This window comes from Onychomys torridus, chromosome 2 (genome assembly GCF_903995425.1).
Source record: "Onychomys torridus chromosome 2, mOncTor1.1, whole genome shotgun sequence".
NCBI classification, from domain to species: domain Eukaryota; kingdom Metazoa; phylum Chordata; class Mammalia; order Rodentia; family Cricetidae; genus Onychomys; species Onychomys torridus.
Genome location: NC_050444.1, coordinates 129362395 through 129384926, shown reverse-complemented (window position 1 = coordinate 129384926; position 22532 = coordinate 129362395). Strand labels below are relative to the sequence as shown.

The 22532-nt window shown below is 52.1% G+C and overlaps 1 protein-coding gene across 1 annotated transcript in view; it reads right to left on the bottom strand.

Annotated features, from left to right (window-relative positions):
- Positions 1–538: 538 nt before the first annotated feature.
- The window catches only part of Trabd2b (TraB domain containing 2B), a 202299-nt gene continuing 180305 nt past the window's right edge, over positions 539–22532 (bottom strand). Inside the window, exons 5-7 of the mRNA XM_036177310.1 lie at positions 11603–11693; positions 8418–8690; positions 539–1130 (exon numbers count right to left, since the gene is read on the bottom strand). Coding sequence (XP_036033203.1) covers positions 926–1130; positions 8418–8690; positions 11603–11693 — 569 coding nt within the window. The 3' untranslated portion in view covers positions 539–925. The remainder of the gene's footprint in view (positions 1131–8417; positions 8691–11602; positions 11694–22532) is intronic.

Below are 22532 nucleotides of genomic sequence, written 5' to 3'. Positions count from 1 at the left end.
GGAGAGCCTACCCAGCTGCAGACTTCTGGCCCATGGCCCTCTTTATCATCATTATTACAATAATTGGTGGCTCTTGAACTCCATCACCCCTAAAACTGCCCTGTGCCCACTCCTGTCCTTCTGCCCAGCTTCCTTCACTCAGCTGTGGTTTTACCAGCCTTTCTTAAATGGAAGCTGGACCAGTGCCACTGGAACATAGATCACCCACTTGCTTTGTGACTTTGGGTGAACCCCATTCACTTTTGGGTCTTAGTATAGCTATCTGACCACGGGACTGGGTTCACCTGCCTCAGCACCAATCTCCTACTTTGATGGAAAACCTCACCAGGAGCTCCAGAAGGCCAGTCCACAGACATCCAGGACTTCAAAATAGCAGCATTCTTTTTTAAAAATTGTCCCTCCAGGTCCTGCACACATCCAGGGATGGGGAGGATGGTTGGCCACCATGCCTCTGGCTATGAAATTCAGCTTCACAAAAGCTGGGGCTGCCTTTCTGCCTGCCCTCAGAGGTACCGACAGTGGGAGACACCAAGCCTGAGTAGGAGGCTTGGGGCCAATTCAAAGCCACAGTCCACACAGGTCACAGAGGTCACGGGAACCTGGCTCCTTCCCTGGGTTGGTGTTGGGGCTAATTCAGGGACTATAATATAGGCTACATAAAAATAGTTTTATCAATAGAATAAATACATTTCCTCTTTTAATATGGACACATATTTTACAAAAGAGCCCCATAGCACTATGGGAAAATAAGACCTTCTACAAAAAAGAAGATGTAATTTGGATACAATAAAGCTCTAGTGTTTTTAAGGTCCCTGTCCTGTGTGAACTGCCTTGAGGTGTCAGCACCCTCTGAGGTGGTGTCAGAGGGTGGGCGTGGTCACAGACTCCTGTGGTATCTCTGGCTTCTCTACAAGGGTGGTCAAGGTCAGGAGGGCCCAAGGGTGTGTAGTAGGAAGGGGGCGACGATGGTGGCAGCGATGGCGCGGGGGAGGCCCAGAGCAGGTGCTGAGCTGCTGGTAGGCCCCAGAATGTCCTGCTGCTGGAGTTGGTGTGAGGACTTGACAAAGGGCTTGGTCGTCCTGGAGCTGGGAGTAGGCTGGAGGGGCAGCGGGGGTGGCGAGACAGTCGTGCTGCAAGGAGGAAACAGTAACTGTCAGCAGCCTCCTCCTAGGAAGAGAGCTTGGGGTTCAGCTCTATCTTTACCAGACATCTTAGGGAAGAGGAAAAGTCTAGAACCTCACAGCCAGCTCAGCTGACCTTCAAGGACAGGCTGGGCCCACTTGAGACCAATCATGAGCATAGGTCCCAGGCAGAAACAATTGCAAAGTCAAGGAGGAGATAGCTCCGAGGTTCCCAGAGTTCCACCTGTCTACAGGTGTTCTGCCCCTTATTGCTCCTTCCAAGGTTGCTGAAGGTGGCAGAACACACACACACACACACACACACACACACACACACACACACACACATGCACACGCACATGTGCGCACGCGCCTTAATTTTCATCACATCATCCTATCTGCCTTGGTTGGAGCTTCCCCCATGCCAGCTGTTCAAACAAGATTTCCATCATCACAATAATCCTTCAGAATGGGTGTTACCACCTCCTTTCAGCAACGGGGGACCTCAAGGACACTACCTGGTAGCCAGGTTCTGGGGCAAAGCAGGTTTGTACACCCACAGGGATGAGAGGGAAGACTGTTGTCTCTCTCAGAGGAGGAAGGCATGGTGCTCCTAGAGTGTGTATGAAAATGGGTGAGCCAGGGGGTGCCACATTTTTGTTCACAGAACCCAGTGGGCTTTGTTTCCTGCCATGCTGGCGTTCAACCACATGGGGCTTGTTAGGATCTCACTATACTGGGCTGCTTTACCCTCTCCTCATCCCTGTCACATCCACTGTCTTGCTGTTACTGTCTCACTCACCTCTAGAGACTTGCCCTGGTACCTTGAAGAGAGAAAGCTCACATAAAGCACTCGCCACTTCCCACTGACCTCACTGTCATAGTGAGATATATGTTATATGAGGGTTGAAGAACAGGTTTCTACTGAGGAGTCTTAGAACAGTGCCTGGCCCTGGGAGGTGTGGGAAGGCTCGTTTGTTTTGTTTTTTAAATTGATCCACAGCCAGTCACTAGACTGAGCTCCAGGAGTCCAGTAAAAGAGAGAGAAGAGGGATTCTATGAGCAAGTGCATCAGGATCATGATGGGGAAACATGCAGGGACAACCAAACCAAACTAGAGGGAACTCATAAAAGTTGGATCAATGGCTGTGGAGCCTGCATGGGACTGGACTAGGCCCTCTGCATGGTGAGACAATTGTGTAGCTTGATCAGACTCCATCCCTGGTGCATGAGTGGGCTTTCTGGAGCCCACTACCTATGATGGGACACCTCCTGCAGCCTTGAGGCAGGGGGAAGGGCTTGGACTTGCCTCTACTGAATGTGCCTCTCCATGGGAGGCCTTGCCTTCTTGTGGGTAGGAATGGGGGGTGGGCTGGGAGGGGAGGCTGGGGATGGGAGGAATCTTCTATTGTTGTGTAAAATGAATGAAAAAATTTTCTTAATAAAAAAATCATCATTAATATTTTTGTGTCTCTGCCTCTCCCACAAATAACATCTTTCATTTACACTGTACTTCTGAGGACAGGCACTCACCATGCTTGGTGCAACACCTAGGCCATATTACTATTTCTGTTGAAGGAGGTGAGGACTCTTAACTAGATGAGCTGCACTGGGGCCATCTGTTTCTGTAGCATGAACTGCGAGCCTTAGTGAACTGCACTATTTCCTGGTAAGACCTCGAACATTGATGTGCAGGTTCCAGGGTCAGACTGAGGCCTTGTTGGCTGTAGCCCCTGGAGGGGATTAATGCCTGTGCCTAGTAGAGGTCATTACCTCATCCTCTACCCTCCTTCTCTTGTCTAATGAAAAAGAAAACTGCAAGTAACACACACACACACACACACACACACACACCCCATAAAAGTCTATGCCTAGCTGCTGCTGTGTGTCCCAACCTGGGTAGTTGTTGGGAGGCTCTGAGGGTTAGCTTCAGGGCAGTGGGCTAGATGCCCTGTGAGGTGGCTGGAGCCAGGGCCCAGGCTGTCCTTGGGGGGCAAGACCAAATGGGAATTACATCTCACAAGGCACCTATAGGCATTTTCTTTCACACTTTGAAAAATAAAGATGAAAACTCTCCCTTGGAGCCCAAGTGGAGTTTTTATTGCTTGGAAAGAGTCCCAGGAAAATGAAGTGGGACTGGGGGGCGGGGATGAGCCCCTCTGATTACAACCTCCCTCCTTCCTTCCTAGCTTACTCAGCTCACAAAGTTGGTCCCCAGTCCAGGTCCCCACCCCCTCCCAGGCTCATGCTGGGGAAAATTGTCTCATGGCACAACGGTCTAGAGGCCAAACCAAACACACTGCACATTCCCAGGCTCTGCAGATGGCTGGCACCGGGGGCTAAGTCTGCCATGAGCAGACAGGACCCCAAGTGTGGGAAGGCCCCTCTGGCTGACTGGAAGACAGAGCTCTGTGTAAGCCTGGGTTACCTCCTTGGCTTGATCTGTAAGTTTGGGCCAATACTGCTTTCTAGGCCTCAGTTTTCTGCTCTATACAGAGAAAGGACAAGAATGGAGTCAGGAACTTTGAACTGCTTTCCAGCAGTCAAAGCCGGAAGTAAGATCACAGGCAGAAATCCAAGGGAAAGTATAGACAAGTGAGGCTAGTTGCCCGGCACTGTCAGATGCCACCCTTCCTGGCGGTTCTCCGGAGTAAGGATGAAATCTGGCACTAGAGGTCTGGAGGATCCCTCTAGGACTCAGTACTGGGCATCACCGACACTAATTTTCTTGCTAATATGAGGAGCTGGTGGCTAACTAGGGGGCACAAATATACTTTTTGCTCTTTGAAAACCAAAGATGACCCCCCTTCGCCAAAGCCTAGAGTTTTTTATTGCTTGAATGGAGTCTCAGAGAAGTGATGGGGGCTGGTGGTTGGTGAAGAGGACCAGCCTCTAGTTATTTCCTTAGAGATCTTCAGAGAGATCCAGGGGGCACCAGCCTTGGAGAATGCAGGGCCTGGATGACAGGGTTCTCTAGGTCATCACTGCAGGTGAACTTGTGATTCTTAACTGGATTTTGGCATCTTTGGGCCAGAAGTCAGATGTAGGCAAAGACCCAACTTGCTCAGCTTGCCTGCTGCTTTCCCCGGCCTCCACCCAGTACCTGGAGCCTATCAGCCTTCACATCTCGTGCCGTGATTCCTTCCCTGGGATGCCTTTACTCTTCCCTCAACCTTACAGACTGTGGGTTAACTGTCTGATGCGTTCTGATCACTTCATAGTGGGCCAGAGGTGGAAGGAACTTTCCATCCTGAGATGGAAAATGGGCCCCTAGATAGGAATTGCCAGGGTTTTGTAGAGCTGAGGCTCCATGGCCTTTTTGGTGACACTATTTTGGGAGCCATATGTCACTGTCTGCCACCAGCACTAATCCACAGTAATGGGTGACTGGTGTGTGTCCAACATGTCTTTGCGAAATTGGGAATGGTGTTCCGCAGCTCCCACACATTGGCTCATGGATGGCTTTAAGTCTAAGACACACTGAAGGCCTCCAGAAAGAAGCACCTTGCTAGGGAGATTGATCCCAAGACACCCCGGGCCAGAGACTCTGGAAGTAACATTAGCAGCAGCCACTTCAGGGTCACTGAGGGGCTGATGTTGGCTTTACTGGCGTCAAAGCCCTGTGGGGTGGGGTTGCAACACTACTCTGTCTGATTCTTTCAGTGGGTTTTCCCCTCTTTTTTTTTTTAATGATTGAATGACTTCATTTTCCAATCCTCATGGGACATCACCCACTTCAGGTGGGGTTCTGGCCTGGCAGGGATACTTTAGCTACCCTGGACTACACCACATTGTGAGGAATGAGAGGAATATCTTGAGCAGGAAGAGCAGCAGACAGGAGGTGTGCAGATCCTTTCTGTACTATGTTCCCTCTCATTGTTGAGGGCTTTGACATGTGCACCATGTACAGTCTGTACTTGCCTAGCGGCACTTACCAAGTCTGTTACATACTGATGCTCACCTCTGGGCCAGGCTTTGGCCAATGCCCAACAGCTGGAAGGTTGGAAGGTATTCTCTTCTCCAGCTCTCTCCCTCTTACACACACACACACACACACACACACACACACACACACACACACACACACCCCTGTGTGCTTGTAGACTTGGGGACAGGGAGAATGAGAGCTGGCACAGCCTCCAGAAGCCAGCCAAAGCCCCAATGGTGCAGGAGTCACTTAGGATTGCCGCAGGCTCATGTTTTATGGGAATGGTCTCTGTCCTGGCTTGCCCTGGTGACACCTTTCTCCACTGTCTCTATCAGTGCTCAGAGGAAAGGGATTCCTGAGAACGCTCCGCTGCCATGCATCCGTCTGTGGACACGCTCAGCCCTTTCCACAGGTCCCCATAAATCATCCTGCCACAGGCTGCTGCTACTCTAAACTTCCTCCACTCTGTTTACATCTTGGGGTAATGAGGGGCGAAGGGAGGCCGGCCTGCTCCAGGTGGTGTCCCAGCCAGGCACTCACAGCCTGCACCCCTGGTTCCCTCCTCCTCAGACTTGAGCATACAGTCAAAGACCCTTCCCACCTAGTGAGGCCTCAGGTGACCTGGAGCCCTCCAAACCAAATCTGTGCCCAGGATTCCCCAGCTTAGAAACAAAGGCAAAGAAATGTAGTGTGGGCAATGGGGCCAAGAAAAGGGCTCCCATGGGTGACTAGGGCAGATAGGAGAACTCAGCCAGGTGAGGATGGAAGAGGACTTTGGCAGTAGGTGGCGAATATGAACCTTAGTGTTGGATGACGGTTCTGTGTCTCCATCTCTCAGCAAATTTACTGATCTGGATGACTCTGATTCCTTCCCTGTGAAACAGGCCTGCTTTCTGTGACTCTGTGTAGGACTATGAAGTGATGGATCTAAGTGCCTGGCACAGTGGGAGCTTCACAAAGGCCCACTTGCATGGCCCCCTAAGCAGAGGGAAGCAATAGCATGGGGGGGGCGAACAGCATGGGACAGCCCAGGGTGGCCCATAACCTAGAGAGGATCCAGTGGAGGTGGAAGGCAGAAAAGAAGGGGAGAACCCTGAGGCAGGCAAGACCAGAGATCAGAAGACCCTCAGGGGCCCTGCTGTAGGGGTGTAGGTGGAAATGGGTAAGCAGAGGTAGAAGTGGAGAGCCAGCTCCAGCTGGATTTCAGAACAAAGTGAGAAGTGGGATAAAATCACTCTCTTTGTCAGAAGGGTGTCAGATGACTCCATTCTTGTCCTCTGCTCCTTCTCAGAAAACTGGAGGCTAGGGGACTCCGGGAAGGTGGAATGAGTCCTTTGCACATGGTAGCCTGTGCCCTGTACTTGGGCTTCCCAGGGAGGGCAGGGCCTGCTTTATCAAGAATCAACGTGGAACTTCAATAAACTGCTCTTTGGTGGAACATTCTCTTCCAGCCTGAGCAGAGGGAGGTGCATCAGCCAACCACAGTTTTACCTGCTGTGGTGGAAGGAGGGCTTCCCTTGGCCAAGGAAAAACTGCCTTCTTCCCTTGAAGCCAGGGTCTGTATTCCAGATCCTCTGCTGTAAGAAGGAAACTGTCCGGTGTCATTTGTCTTTCAGACACAGTTAGGGGCTGGGGGTTCATTACTGGAGCTGACAGCCTAGCTTTCTGTTACCCCAGTAGTTAGAGTCCTTGATTGACCAGGACTGTGAGTGGCCAGATTACTCAGAGCTTCTAGTAGACTGTTGGTAGCCTATAAGCTTGCCCACACCTGAAGGATGCAGCTTTTTAAAACTCTAGACTCTTGCACCCAGTTAGGCAGAGTAGCCCACGCTGGGCACCCAATCTTAGTGTGTCTCAGCCATAAAGCTACAATGATGCCTCTGCTGTGGGAGGCAGGGCTGACGTCTCTACAGAAGTACATTCTCCAGTAGCCCACAGGAGGCGCTGTGGCACCAACACCTAAAGGCTCAGTGGCTTTGATGCCTACCCATTGGAAGTCTTTTCAGGATAGTGCATGCCATGCTCTTTGTGATGAGGCCTGGACTACATCAGTCTCCTGTCACTAGCTCAGTCACCTGGCCGTCGAAGAGCCAGGAAGTAGAAGGTACTGGTTGGTCAGCTTCTGGGTCCCTGGGCGGCCCGGGACAGGCCCTCCAGCTCCATATCTTGGTTCATATTCATGAATACACAGTTGGCCCAGAACTCCTTAGAGCCGCTTGAAACCTCCTGGGGCACACACCCCAGGCCTCTTCCCTCTGACTCTCATCATGAGGTCTGTGTGGGGCTGAAGATTTACTTATTTAACAAGTACCCAAGGTGATTCTGTTAAGGATGCTGAGGAAAATTCTGGATGACATTAAGATCCAGACTGGGACTCTGGGTTCTGAGGTTCCACTGTCTAAGCATCAGAACCAGGAATGGGCTACCACAGTCGGGGAGGACTCCGGCCCACTCCTGAGACATTCCTTAGTGACACTGTTCACTAGATGTAGAGATTTCAGCTGACTCAGGGAAATTGCTCTGGAGAGGAACTGAGTGAGGGGTGTTAGAATCTTGGAGCAACAGGAGCTTTGGCGACAGGCTGAGGCAAGAGGTGTCAGCAACAGGAGGAGCATATGGAAGGAGGGTGGGGGAGTACAGAACCTTAGGCTGTGTTCCGTACCTGCTTGTTCACAGAAAGGCTCGCAGGAACGCTTTGGAGCTACAGCATCCATTGCCTGGTGTCCCTTTATCTCACGGGCTGGGAGCCCCTCCAGCGTCTCTGTGCTCTGGTGTCACTGCTCACACATCCCCAGCACAGAGATCTGTCCATCCTGCTGTGTTTGCTCCTGCTTTACCTCCATCCATGGGACAAACGGATCAGGGGCAGGCCAGGCACGGTAGACTTCTGTTTGTGGCACTCGAGGATGCTTCCACGTCTTCCTTTTAATTTTACTAATCAACCGAGTAATTACTGGCTGTCCTGGGGGCCTTGTGCATTCCAGGCAGGAACTCTATCATGATGCTACATCCTCATGCTTCTTTCTACTTTTTATTTTGAGACAGACTCTTACTAATTGCCCAGGCTGGCCTTGAACTTGTTATCCTCTTGTGTCAGCATTTCAGGCCCCATGCCACTTTTGAACTGCAGAGAATTCTACTTGCTGATATGCTGAAAATAAACCTCCAAAGCCAGATGTGTGCATGTTCTATACGCCCCAGAAGATACCCCTGGAGATCCTCAAGAGTCCAGGAAGACTGCCTCTATGTCCCCTCTGACCCTTGTGTCCCTGCTTGCTCAGAGCAGGGTCTGTGGCTGTGCGCTAGCCCCCCCCCCCGGGGGGGGGCTGACAACTAGCTCCTAGGCAGCCTGCCCCTTCCCAGCTCACCTGTCCTCGATGCGGACCCAGAGGTCGTTGAAGTGCCGCGGCCGCTGGTGTTTGTTCAGCCTCTTGCGCCGCCACTTTTGCCTTCCGAACTCCTCCAGCTGGCTAAGGCTGTCAGGGAGCAGGAGGTGTGGGGACAGCACTGGATCCTCCTCCTCCGGAGGGCTGGTGGGGGTTGCTGAGGTTGCTTCTGGGACTGCGGCAGCTGGGGTTGCTGGGGCTGGACTGGCAGCAGAGGTGCCCTCCGGAGAGGGAGATGGGCTTCCAGTAGCAAGACTGCAAGGCAGAAGAGACTGTGAGTATGCCATGTGTGCAAGGGGGGGATGCAGAGTCGGGATATCATCGAGGAAAGGGAAGTGGCACTGCTGGGGCAGGTTGGAGGGACCCAGGGCAAGCACTGTCTGTTATAGTGAGACACAACATGGATTCGCTCTTTTATCTTCTACTCCACGAACTCCCGGCAGCCAGCATTTCCTAGCCAAGTAAGCATCCGCAGTGACCCAAACAGATGCCCCCGCTACAGTTCATACGCTACAGTGGGAGACAGAGTAAAACACACAGGATCTCACGTAGCCACACTGCTGAGGAGGAGAACATGAGCCTATGGTGGAGACAGGAGTGAGTGCACAGGGATGGACAAAGAGGTCTGTGCTGCTTATTTGATTTTGATCAAGGTTTCACTCAGCAATACCCCTGGCGGTGAGTTATGTAACTTTGCTGTGCCTCAGTCTCCTATAACATGGGAGTATGATGGTCTGTACCTTCCTGGGGACATTGTGAGTTTATAGGTAAACAGAGGTGAAGGGCTTGGAATAGTGCCTGGCAGTGGCAGGCAGCCCAGGCCACTGAATAGTTGATGCTGTTCAAGCTGCTTGTGTGCACTGGATGTCTATGGATCATCTTTTGAATGGAGGCAGGATAGGGATGTCATTAAAGCTCAACCTGAAGACTGATAGGTACAGTCCACATGCCACTTTATAACCCATGGCCCAGATTGTGGATGGGTAGTGCTTGGAAAGGGGATGGGAGGATATTGCTACCCGCTTCATCAGGATGGTATGGCGGCGAACGAGCACCGCCATTCAGCACAATGCCTGATACCTACAAAACCTCTTGGACGCGGGTCACCAAGCAAAAGGACCTGACGATGCAGGCACTCAAGGGTCATTTAGTCATGTTTGTGGAATTCGTGCTCAAAGTAGGGGTATGCCTATCAGCCTGCAGACACTCTCTCTTTGATTCTTTGCTTTCTGTGCCTCCAAAGGAATTCCTTGGGGGACGTCTGGCCCCGGAGGGTTAGAAGTGGTTTTAGGAATTGTGTCCAAGCAAACAGCTTGCAAGGGAGGTGGTACCCAGGACTGAAAGTAGCCTGTCCTCCCATCCTACCCTCACACTGCCACAGTGAGTGGGTGAGGGGCTTCTCTCTCTCTTTGAAGAGTAAAAGGCCATTGGCTCAGCTCATCCTCTCCCAGCCCCCATGGCAACTCCAGACTCCCAGGGTCCAGGCTATCGGAGATGCTGCAGCTGCTGAGGAGATAATTCAAAACAGTCAGACAAAAAGACAGCCACAGGAAGCACCTGTGGCCAAGGATGGCTTTTATTGTTGTTGCCTCCTCAGCTTCCCCGCTCCCTCTGCACTGCTCCCTCGCTCACTCGCTCGCTCCTTCATCCCCCTGTACAGGAGACTAAGGAGAGTTCTCTGAGCAGAGCTTCCAGCAGAGCCGGTGGGGGCAGAGGAGGCGATCTCCTCCTCTAATGCCTGTGCTCCAAGATGAATAGGATCCTGCCTGCCTCCCCTGCCCTGCCTGGCCACACACAATGAGCTTCAAGGGAAAGATCCTTGGGGGTGTGGGGAGAAGGATGAACTGAGAGAACAGGAGGGAACTAGAGGAATGCCTTGACTCTGAGGCTACCCTGCATCCCTTGTTCCTCAAATACACCTGCCCTAGTTCCCTCCAAGACTTCTGGCTGAGCTTGGGGAAAGTGGTGGGAGGCTGGGATGGAGTCCCAACACTGAGGCTCATAACTTCCTATAGAAGTCACATGGAACTGGGGGTGTGTGATATGGAGCAGTCCGTGCTCCGGGGACCCAAGAAAGCTTCCTCTCCAAAGGTAAAGGTCTCAGTCACTCTTGAGTTCCCTGTGTCTAGAGTAGGTACCAGAAGTAGTCAGGAGCTGAGGGAGGCCACAGAACCAGACTGTCCTACAAATGGGTCTTTCTACAAGTGAGTTCATGATAGGCTCAGATGCCCTAAGTCGGGAATATGCATAGTTCCTACCTTGCCAGGCTAAGACAATGAGTTGGACACATACAGAGTGAGCCCCACCCAGAGTAGCAGCCAATACCACTTGTCTGCTTGTCTGTGACTAAGGAAGCATGTTTTGGACTTTGGGTCTTGTAGCCATAAGGCCAGGGGTGAAATCACAAAAAAGGGGCCATCCTTGTGGGTTGGTGAGAAGGTTCCTGCATAAAGGCATGAATCTCTGAGTCTGAGGAGCCTGACACTTTTCAGGAGATCTCCAGCCTGGTTATTACCTGATGCTGGGGCTATAGATGGGCAGAGCTGGGCCCTGTCCCGGGGAGACTTCCAGGGTGCTGATGTGTGGAGTGGTCTAGAATAGGAACCCACACAGGAGGAGGCTGGGAGAGGAGCTCTGTAGGCAAAGTGAGAGTTCCCTAGCAGGAGAGTTGGGAGCTAGGAGCACAGACTGAGGAGGCAATGGAGCAGATACAGGCAGGAAGCAGAGGGTCATGAGTGGATGGGACAGCAAGAGGGCTGTGCAGTGGAGATGGACACAGGGAAGAGAACAAATTGTAGCGTCTTCTTCCCAAGGCACCATCTTCCATGGCTGTCCACTGACTTTCGGCATGAATGAGGTCACTTGTGGCCCCGCGCAATCTACTTGTATCTGAACCCCAAGAATCTTACAAGTCCTCATTCTGCCCCATTCCCACTGCACCAGGCGATTCCCAACAATACTGCATACCAGCCTACTTACCCCATCTGTCACTTTCTAGTCACAATGCTTGGTCTGGCCTATTCCCAAGAGAGACCCCATCTCACAGCACTCTGCTTCACAGCACTCCCTGAGGCCTGACCATGTCACAGGGGTAGTGACCACAGCATGTGGTCAGGCAGCAGTCAGCCAGCTAGCTCCAAGATGCCACCATATACCCTGATGCTTACCTGTGGATGGCTTGCCCAGCAGGTGTGTGGTCCACCTCCAGCCCTGCCTGTCTTAGGACATCGATGACAGTGTTGTTCCCCAGAAAGTGACCTGGAACATAAGATGCAGTGTGGTCTCAGCCACATGCCAGGTGGTCATCCAGTGGGTATATGGCCATCCCTTGGGTTTGTGTCTGGGCTAATGAATTATACCAGTGGAGGTTCCCCAAGGGTCTCCTGGATGGGTATTAGGACAAGGAATGCACATATTTTAGCAACAGGGCTCCTTCAAATCCAGGTAGTGTGTCCCAGTAGGGAGATATAAACCTGGTCCACCCAGCCCATATTCACACCTCAGCTCTGCTCACAGGCTGCATCTCTGCATGCTCCAGTTTCCTCACCGGTCAAGTGGGAGGAATTATAATCACCTTCTCCAATCTGTGAGGACTCCAGAGATCAGAGGCTGGTGTGCAGCAGCCTATTGTTTCATGTGCCTAATGCCTCTAAGCTGACCCTAGGGCCAGTCCACCTAGGGTGGGTAGCCTACATCAGTCATGGAAGGCCTAGCTCTAAGAAACCCCTCAGCTCCATGGGTCTATGGCTCCTCTTTGTAAACTCCATCAGCAACTTATGCCTCCTTTTCCTGGAGGTGCCCGAGAGCCCTCCAGGGGGCAGAGACTACCTTGTTACAGCCTTACACATGGTCAGGGTCTTACACATGCTCAGCATGGGCTGGCTGGGTCTAAGCATTTAGATTAATTTCTTCACCATCTACCCATAATGGCCTAGGTACTAGAGAAGCCATAAAACCCTCCTGAATCCAGGACCCCAATGGACAATGACCTAAAGGAAGTGCAAACAAAATGACTCTCCTAACGTGTGTGTGTGTGTGTGTGTGTGTGTGTGTGTGTGTGTGTGTGTGTGTGTCCCTCTCACCTCCCACCCACTATTGATTCTCTCAGCAAGCATTTATGGTGCACCTGCTCTGTATGAGATACCATAAGTACACAGACAGAGAATTTAGTCCAGGGCCCAGAAGAAGGGGATGGCCTCCCTTCACCAGCGCACAGGTAAGATGTCTGCACCTCTTCCAGCTCTGGTTAGGGGGAGTCCAGGGAGGCCAAATGACTGTGGACATAGGACAGCCTGGGTTAGGCCCTGCCCTCTTCCCAAGCCCTGCCTCCTGTCGTGGCCTCAGTCTCCCTACGTATGAGCACTTTGGGTTGGCCTATGCTTCCTGAGTGCTCCAGCACCTCCCCATGCTGAGTCTGCTTCATGGTTCCACACGTAACACTGCCTTTCTGCTTACATTTAGCTCTGAACCTGGGCATGGGAAGCAGGGGGTTTAATCACTGTCCCCTGACTCTGATTGCCTGTGACAAGTGGTGACAGGTAAGAAGCAGGAGGGTCAGCATGCTGACAACCCCAGGGAGGTCGAGAACACAGTGGACAAACCGGCAGGCATAGACAAGCTCCTGACACAGAGGGAGTCTGCAGGGCCTGTGCAGAGCTGGAGCAGAGGGGCCATGCTCAGCTTGACACACCTCCCCACGTCCAGCCACGTCTCCCTAGCTGGTCAGTCAAGAGTGGCTGTGGTTCCACATGGAGATCACTGGAATGACTTCCACACAGGGAAGGCTGCTAAGCGTTCTGTTCCGGGATCTGCTACCCTTCCTCTGAACCCCTGGGCACACAGGGCACCTCCCAGTATCTGTCTTCTCTACGTCAGAGGGCGAGGTCGGAGTGCGGGATGAACATGGCTCATTTCATGGTCCGTGGGGGAGAGTTTTGTTTCATTAAAAAACCCCATGAAAAGATATTCCTCTTTCTCTATCCCTCCCTCCTTCCTCCTTCCCCTTCCTCTTTCAATTTTTTTTTGTTTTTTACTTCCCCTTTCCCCCTCCTTTTCTCTCCCCTTCTCATATACTTATACCATTGGTTTAGTGCGTATTGACTACTGCATATCCCACGACATAAGGAGACGACTCTGGTCTGTATTGAGTTAACAGAGACTAACCAGCACACAGGCTGAGGGAGAGACACAGGCTTGTCCTCAGCCTGCAAGGTGCAAGCCAGATTCTGGGGACCTGATCACACCTGTGCTTCTGTATCAGGATCCTGCTGACGTCGTTCCTCTCTCAGTCTTTGCAAATGCTGCCCTCCACCTGGAGCACTTTCTCCTGTCTCCACTGGACTCCCATCCTCACAGAGCAGTACTGCCTTCTCCAGGAAGTCTTCCCTGTCACCACACTAATGTGGATGCCTCACGCACGTGCACAACTTCCTGTGATGTCTTGTGCATTGTAGGTCATTCCCAGATCCCAAAAGCCAGATCCTGAGACAGAGAGGGGCTCCCGGTGGAGCGACGTGACTCCTTCATGCCCGGCCAGTATTCCTGACATTCTCCCCTTTCTGGGGTTTGGTCTCATGAGACCCATAGCTGCAGCATCATAGTGTCCAAGCCCCCTTCTGGCCTGTACATTTTTCATCATGCTCTTTCTCTTCTGGTGACGCTCTTGGTGGGTCCAAGTATGAGCCTTGGAAACTTGCTCTTGGCCCCTTTCCTCTTCACCCTGTTCACACCTCAGCTACCAACCCTATCTCTGGTAAGTTTGTGACCCACAGTATTGATGACTCTGGAACTGCCCTCCACTTCAAACATAGTGGTGCCCAGTGGCCTATGGATATTTCCACCCAACCCTTCCATGGAGCCCACCAACCCTGCTTGCCCTCTCTCCATGCTGGTACTCTGCCTCTACTGGACATTGCTAATCAAGCTACACTGGCCCTCATCCTCCCACAGCCAACAGAGACCCCCTGGATGTCACCTCTCAAATATACCAGACTGCCTAGCCACTACCACCTGCAGTGGGACTCCAGAGATCACTGTTCTTCAGTCCCTTCCCACTGCAGCTAACCTAACCTGCCCACAGCCCAGAGCTGACTCTGTTGGAATGTGCTCTCTAAGAGCCACCTGATGGGGGTGGGGGTGGGATATAAGCTTTTTGAGGGTGGGGCCATGCCTGATTCATCTTTGTCCCCAGAGTTAAGCCCAAATCTGGCGCACCACCGTGGCTCCATGAATGTTTGTTGAATGAATGAGTGACACAGCTTGTTACCCCACATCCTTTCCATGATCTCATCCTGTCCCCAGGAGACCCGAGTTTCCCCTATTCTTCTAGCCCAGCCCCAGCCCTTGGTGATTCTCCCCAAGATCCCACCAATCCTAGGAGTTTGGCCCCTATGCAGGCCAGAGTCAGGGTCCAGCTTATGCTGTCCTTAGGGGTTGGCAGACAGGGCTTAAGCTAGTCTCCAAAGTTGGAAATTCTGGACAAGGCACCACCCCCATGCTGGAACCTGCAGGCAAGGTGGTGGAAGGTTTCCAAAGGGGCCCCACAATGTTGGGGCTCAGCCTGCTTGGCTTGCCCAGCCTCCCTGGGGCTCCTGGCCACCACTCAGCATCTCCCTCCAGCATTAGCTTCCAGCTGTTCTCTGGCCAGCTCTCTCTGCAGGAAGACACGTTCCATTTCGCTTGCTGAGTCCAGAGAGGACAACAGAAGAGGAAGGGGAGGGGGGGCACAGGGAGCCAAGGAGTCAGGAGGGAAGCAGGCAGAAAAGCAGAGGGACTATTCACAGGGTAGAGGTAGGGGTGAGTGGGGAGAGAACTCCAGGACCTGGCAAGCAAAAGAAGACAGAGAAGAGGGGCCAGAGACCAGCTGTAAGAGATGCAGCTTCAGAGAGAGAAGAGGGAAGAGGGTGGTGGTGGGGGCATAGCAGGACAGAGATGGATGACATCCATAGAGAAAAGGAAGAGGATGGAGCGAGGAAGAGGAGAGAGGATCAGAGTTGGAAGCAAAGAGCACACAGGGGAGATAGCCCCAGGATGGGTGCTATTAGATGGATATCAGGAGGACCCGGGTTCAGGGAGTACAGAGCTTCAACACTGAAAGGTGGGGCTAGCCTTGTCTCCCTGAGAAAACCAGGGGTCACTTACACACACAGACACAGGCACACACACACATGCACACAGACACACAGACAAAGACACACACACACACACACACACACACACACACACACACACAGAGGAAAGGAGCAGGGAGATGTTGCAGAGCTGAGAAAAGGTTTCTTTTTTCTGGGTGCACAAGGCTTGGGGAGCAGAGAGCACAGTCTGGCAGCCCTACCTGACCCTCCAGCATGGGTAAGTAGGGCAGGGCAGATCTTGGACACAAAACTCCACTCACCAATGAACTCTGTAGCCTTGAGTAGTTCCCTTTCTCTTTGTGTCTCAACTTCCCCATGTGGGATTGTACCACTGGCCTCCTGGGCCTCCCTCCACCAGATGGTGACCTGAACACATGGAGCAAGCCTCCAAATCATCCTTGAAGTAGCCCTTGAAGGTGCTCCCACTTTACAGATGAGGAAACTGAGGCTCAGTGAGGGGAACAGGACTTGCCCAAGGTCACACAGCTGGGAAGAGGCAAGGCATTTTGGGCTCCCTCCCAGAACTGCCCCAGTTCACAGCAAGCTCTGTCACGCCCACTCTGAAGCACTTGGCAGCTGCAGAGATGCCAAGATCATGGTTGGGGGCAGGAAATGGTCAGAAATGTGTGTACCTTCCAAGGTTCAGCAGATTGGAGAGGAAAGTGTGTCAAGTGCTCAGCATGAACAATGCGCCAATTAACAGGGCAATTTCAAGACTGCAGTGGGGGCTGGGTGGTGGAGGAGGAGAGAACCAGATGTTCCCCCGCACAGGCTCCAGAGTAACTCGGGTGCCTTCGGCCAGCACACATGTTTTCTCTCCAGTGAGCACGCGGGTTTCCAGTTTTCTCCTCCTGGAAGAGGCATCCCAAGTCCGTATTTATGTTCCGTCTGAAATTAATGCAAGGGAAACTTTCAAATGTGAATCTCACTGCCAGGGCCTCCGGCCGGATATCAAGCCGGAGCTGTGTTTGTTTTCCCTAGGAAGTGTGACAGAGGGATGGATAACGAGGGGCACCAGGGCTTCTAGTCTATCCAGGACCGTGTGCAGGGGAACTGGCTGACCTGGGCCCCCCTCTCCTGCTCTGCAGTCCCCAGCACAAGGCTGAGCCTTCTCAGTTCCTTGGGGACTCCGACTTGACACTGCCTGCGGCACCGCCAGCTTCATGCCAGGATCTGAGACACACTGTGGTCTCTACCCGTGAAGAGGGAGACAGGCACACACAGGCCGGTGATGAAGGGCACAGGGATCAGGGAAGGAAGATGGAGGGATGATGGAGAGGGTAGCTGGGAGGGCATGGTGCCAGAGAGTGTGGGCAGAGAGGAGGGACGTCGTTGTGTGCTGGAGACAACAGTGGTTCTGCAGTTGAATATAAAGAGAAAGAGGAGGTGGGTACTGTGAGGATTGGGGCAGCAGGGACAAGCTGTGCAGTTCTGACTACTGCAGGAAGGGACGATGGTCGACTTTCGATGGGACCAGAAAATTCCCCCAGAACCATCTGACTGACCTGGAGCTCGCTCGCTACTTCCTGAGGGGTGGCAAGGAGGACCGTGGGCATTCTCAGAAGTTGGTGATGCCTGGATGGCACCCCAGCCCCTATGTCCTCCAGTAGCCGTTGCTCTGCCGCTGTGTGGCAGCTTCTGGAATGCTAGGTGTCGAAAATGAACTAGTGATGGATGAAAGACGGCCTCTGCTCTGCCATCAATATGGCAAAGGTAGACACAAACACCTGGAGGGGTAACTCTGCCTGCAGGGGGAATGTGCCGAATGTTGAGATTCATTTTCTCAGCTTCCCAACTTGCCCAGGCCATACAGGCACCAAAGGCAGAGCTGGGTCTATGTCTAGGCATGGCTCAAGTCACTTGTGGATTCAGTTGCCCAGACAATGGCCAGCTTCTGGGTTCTGGGGAGACTCCCCTTCGAAGCAGCCTGTGCCCCGGGGCCTCTGCCACTATCTGACAACTATGGAGTGGGTATCCTCCTCCGGATGTCACTGGGTGTGAATTTCCTTCTACAAAGCACCTCTCCCTGTATCAAGCCATCACTTAGTTCTAAAACCGTGAGTTTGAAGCTTCTAGGTCATTTGGATCAGATGCTTTCAAAAGTGAACATTCTGCTCTGAGGTCAGGAGGCATGTCTCTGCTGACACCTGTCATTTCCAGAGTGACTCCGGTAACTTAGGGTGAGGTCGAAGTCACAGAGGTGTTGGCTAGCCTGGTCTCAAGGCCTTGGTGACCACAGTACTTTATCTAAAAACTTTTACAGGCATCTAATGCATATTAGATGCACACTAGGTTGTGGGAGCCCCAGATGAGTCAGGGATGGCCCTCTTTCTTCTTGTGCAAGATGACCACAGACATAGGCAACGACTGTAGGTATCAGGTCCCAGCTGTGGCCAGGAAAACCACTCTTTATAACACCAGGCTCTTTCCTGAGGTTCAGTACCCAGGCTCTAGGACCCTCTGTTGACTAGAGACATATTCAGGGACAGAAGCTTACCCTGTCCTGAGCCTCACTGTTACTTAGCCCGAATCTTGGTTCTTGAGATTTCCCTGCAGTACCACAGAGGTTCTCTAGCCTCTCATCTGGGGTGGCCTGCTTCTCTTCTGGCCAGGAGCCTTGTCCTTGGAGGACAGTAGTCTGTGAGGAACCAGGGGTCCTGGGGTAGTAATGGCTGTACGAAATTACATGTCTGGCACTAAGCTATTTGTGTGCTGCTCACTGACTCCAGGCCAATTGCAGAGGGGACTCTGAGGCTGGGAGAAGTGAAGGTACTGGCTAGCCTGGAGCTACTTCTCAGGAGAATCGGGGTTCTCCCACAACGTACCTTCAAAGGTCACAAACTAGCCTGTCATTTCCTCCTATTGCCTTCTTGGCACTGCACTGCCCAGCAAGAGTGCCAAGCCCACAGCTGGGATTCTCAGATCTTCCACCAACAGCACAGCTGTGGAGACGAGCTGGGGACACGGTGCACAGTTCCTATTGACTCACTCTGTCCATGGAAAAGCTAGCCCAGCACAAGCCAGAAGGGGGTGTTCCTTTGCCTGTCTGGATGCTCTGGGTTGAACTGGAATGGTTCTGGTTGAGGATGGTAGTCGCTGCAACCATGCTAGCCTCTAGATGCATGTGTGGTGGGGTGACAGGACTCTTTTAGCACTGTTGGGAATTCTAAAGCACTTCTGGAAGGTTTAGCCTCGTGTTTGTGCTTAGGAAGCGGGACGGACATAGATGCTGTGGGGGAGAGGAAGAAACTATTGGGAGGGTAGCCTCTATTCTAGACTTCTGGCTGTTTCTGGGCCACCTGAAAGCTCCGAGGGGCTTCTCTTCAGAAGGTAGTAAGTAGAGAAGCAAGTGCAAGTGCAGGGAAGGATGGATCTTGTCTTGAGGACTAGGGGGTTGGCGTGAGAAACTGGAAGGCCTCTGGGCTTGCATAAGGGACATTTCAGCTGGCTCCAACCTTCTCCAGGAAACCTTCTCTGAGTCAGCCTCTGCCAACAAGCATGGGATGTGGGATGCAAGGAACCTAACAGCTTGCCTCTTGAGGGTCCCTTGCTGTGCAGATGGAGTGGGAAAGATTCCGAGAAGACTATAGGAATATCTCAGAAGGCAAGCTGTTTCCATGACACCAAGCTGTTTCCCTTTCCCACCCTCATGGCCTGGACTTAACTCCTGTGGTGGCTTACTTTTCTCACTGATTCTCCTTCTTACCATTTGCTGCCTCCTCTTCCAGTGCCCCAGAAACCCCCGCTTAGCATTAAGCCTCTGCCTCTTGCCTCAGCCTGTGTGGTTTGCTCAACCAGACCTAGGAATCTCTTTCTAGTGAGTTCTCAGGCCTTTTGTTTGTTACTGGATTCTCACCTTCCAAAAGTGTTGCCAGAGCCCCTAATTCCAACCATGGAGACAGAAGACTTAGATTCTGGATCAACTTCTGCTTGGGGTAACATAGAAGTGAATGGCACTTCTACTTACACACCTCAGGGTCATCTCCATTCATTCATTCATTCATTCATTCATTCATTCATTCACTCATTCATTCATTCATTCATCCACCCATCCATCCAATTATTCATTCAACAGGTAAGGATGAGCATCTTCGATTCCAGGGGTCAACTTGGACTAGGAAATGACAGTGTGCTGTGTGAGCAGCGTGTGAGGATGAAATTCCAGGGCACTGTGAGAGCTTAAGACAGAGGGCTCAAGCAGCTGGATGATACCTTGGGGAGCTTAGCCACAAGGAAGAGCTGTCACCATAACCTCACCAGAACTCTGAGGCTCTCTTGCTTCCTGTGTGCACCTCTACTTATCGGTCTGCCAAATGGAACTGAAGGAGTATCTTGTCCTTCCAGAAAGCCCTGAGTATGAGTGGATTGTCAAACTTCTACAGGAAGTAGCTGCTTAATTCATTCATTAATTTATTTTTGGTGGTGCTGGATTAACGCTAGGCAAATGCTTTATCTTTGGGCTACATCTCAGTCAACAGAGTTGCCTTTAGCTAAAGTGTGCTCATGGCTCAGTATGGTGGGCTAATAGCTTTCCTTTCTATCAAGTATAAATCTTTACCACTAATGTGTTCTTGCCTCAGGCCCATGAGTGTTGTTCTGAATGTGCTTCAGCAGCCTGTAGGCTGAGTGTCCTAGATGTCCCAACACTCAGAGCAGCAGATTTGTGTCTCTGACCCCTGCCTGCCTTCTTTCTGTCTGGATTTTGCTTCCTGTGGGGCGGTTGGTGGCTGCCCCAGAAGGCATGTTCAGGTTCTGCAAGGTTCCATACCGCTCCCAAGTCTCCAAGAGCGACTGAAACAAAAACCATGCTGCAATGTTATGAGCCTAGAGAGCCAGGATATTGCAACCAGGCAATTAGAGCAACATAATGCTGGGGTCAGATTGTGGGGTGTCAGAAGTTCAGATTATATTCATACTGTAGTGTGTGAGGGCCACAGAAACTGATAACTTCCAACTGTTGGAGTTGGAAATGAAGGGGCCCTAAAGGCCACCTGTCCTCCTGCCCCACACTCCAACTGCTGGTGACTCATGCTTTCAACTCAGCTCCTTCAGTTCTGAATCACACATTTTATTATTGAAAAAAAGATGCTACAAGATTCTTGGATGGCTGAACTCAGGGATCCCTCTGCCTAGCTCAAAAGCACATCAGCAAGGCTGTTGCCAGGCCTCAGGCTGGATGTGGAGAAGAATGGGGTTAAAGGACCCAGAACTGTAAGGATGGACAATCCCTAGACAGCTTGACCCACAAGCATCAGCCTGGAAGGATCTGTGATCCTGGAATAGTTTTCAAGAAAAGACAAAGGTCTGGAGCCAGATGGGCAGACAGCAGCTCAGACATGGGAAAAGCCAAAAGTACGGTCCTGCTCATCTCTGTAGAGCAGAGGGCAGAGTGGAGCCCAGCAGTGCCCGCCATCTCATTTAGTCCCCCCCCCCCCCCCCCCCCGGCACATTTCATCCTAGTGCCTAGTAAGCCCCCTCTCACTTATGAGATACCCTGGGACTAAATGGAACATACACAGTTCTGTATGATTTAGTTCACCATATCTTTGTACAAAATCTGCCAGGTGCTAGTAATTTTGAGATTGTGGACCTTGTCTTGGTATAGTTCACATGCACAGGGTGGTCCCAGATCAGGGAGTGCGCAGGTAAAATTAGGAGGCATCTGGGTACAGTGTCCACCTTTAAATCCTAGCTGTTGGGTGTTGCTAGAGAAACCATTTGCAACTCCATAGGGTTATGGGCCTTCATTGTCAGCAGAGAGAGCAAGTACCTGGCAGGCACCTGCTGGAATCCTGATCCTCAGCAGGTATTACGGATCAGTCAAAGCTCTTCTTTGCTGGGCCCTGATGTGCTCTTTACAGAACCACACTCTAGGCACCCTCTAGCAATCAACCACAAATGGTCCGAGTTCAATCTGCTCTGACTTCCTGTCCTGGTCAAGTCTGTGACCAGCCATCCTTGCATTCATGTCTGATGCTTTCCCCTCTTCAAACCAAGAGCCTTTTTATTTTGTCCTCCTTCTCAACTTTACCTTCTAGCAGGAAGAGCAGGCCTGGCTAGAAGCCGTCAGCTCCCTGCTCACACACACTTCAGGTGAGGAGGTGCCCTCTTCTGTCTGGAGACCAAAACACCCCCCCCCCCCCCCCCGCCTTGCTCCATTCCTCCTTTCCTACCACTTCTATACTGGCAGCCTCAGCCATCTCACTTGGGTAATGAGGCTTTAAAAGGGCCACAAAAGTTGCCTTGAACTTGGCAGTACCTCTCCCCTCGTTTCTTTTATTATGCCAAACGATTTCCCATATAAAAGCACTGTGGATGGACGTGGGGCTAAAAGCAGTTACCAGTTTTCAGTGTTGCTGCCAAGTGAGGACTCTGAGATCCCTCTCTGCTTCTGTCTCCACTGGTTGTTTGCAGGATGCTTTAATTTGCAAAGGTGCCTGAGTGGATCATTGTGCCCTGTGGGCTTGGGGCATCACAAGCAGGCCTGTGGTTTGCTTCTTCAGCTTCCTCGGCTACAGGAGAGAGCTGGTGCTAAAAGACCATTAGGCTCTGGGCAACCTTAGACCTGCATCCTGGGCCCATTCTGGAGGGGCATCCTGCCCTCTCACTGGCCTCCCTCAGTGACTGTGCTCTCTGGAGGTTCCTGCAAGTCTGAGGAGCCAGGGACTAGGTGACTCCAGTGGCTGCTTTTTTTTTGCAGTCTAAGGCCATGGAGTACAGAACCACCGCCCAGAGGCAGCTGTGTGGTAAGTGAGAGGAGAGATGCTGGGGGCCACTTCCTTGGACAGGTCCTCACAGCTACCTGGCTCACACCAGGCCCCATGCACATATCCTGCAAGAGGGAGAGTGGTCCTCCATCTCCATGTATTAGTCTGGGTTTGGTTCCTGTAGGGTCCTCCAGGAGGCTCTTCTAGATTCCCCGTGAGACCCCACCTGTCTCCTACACCTGTGCCAGAATCCTGGACAG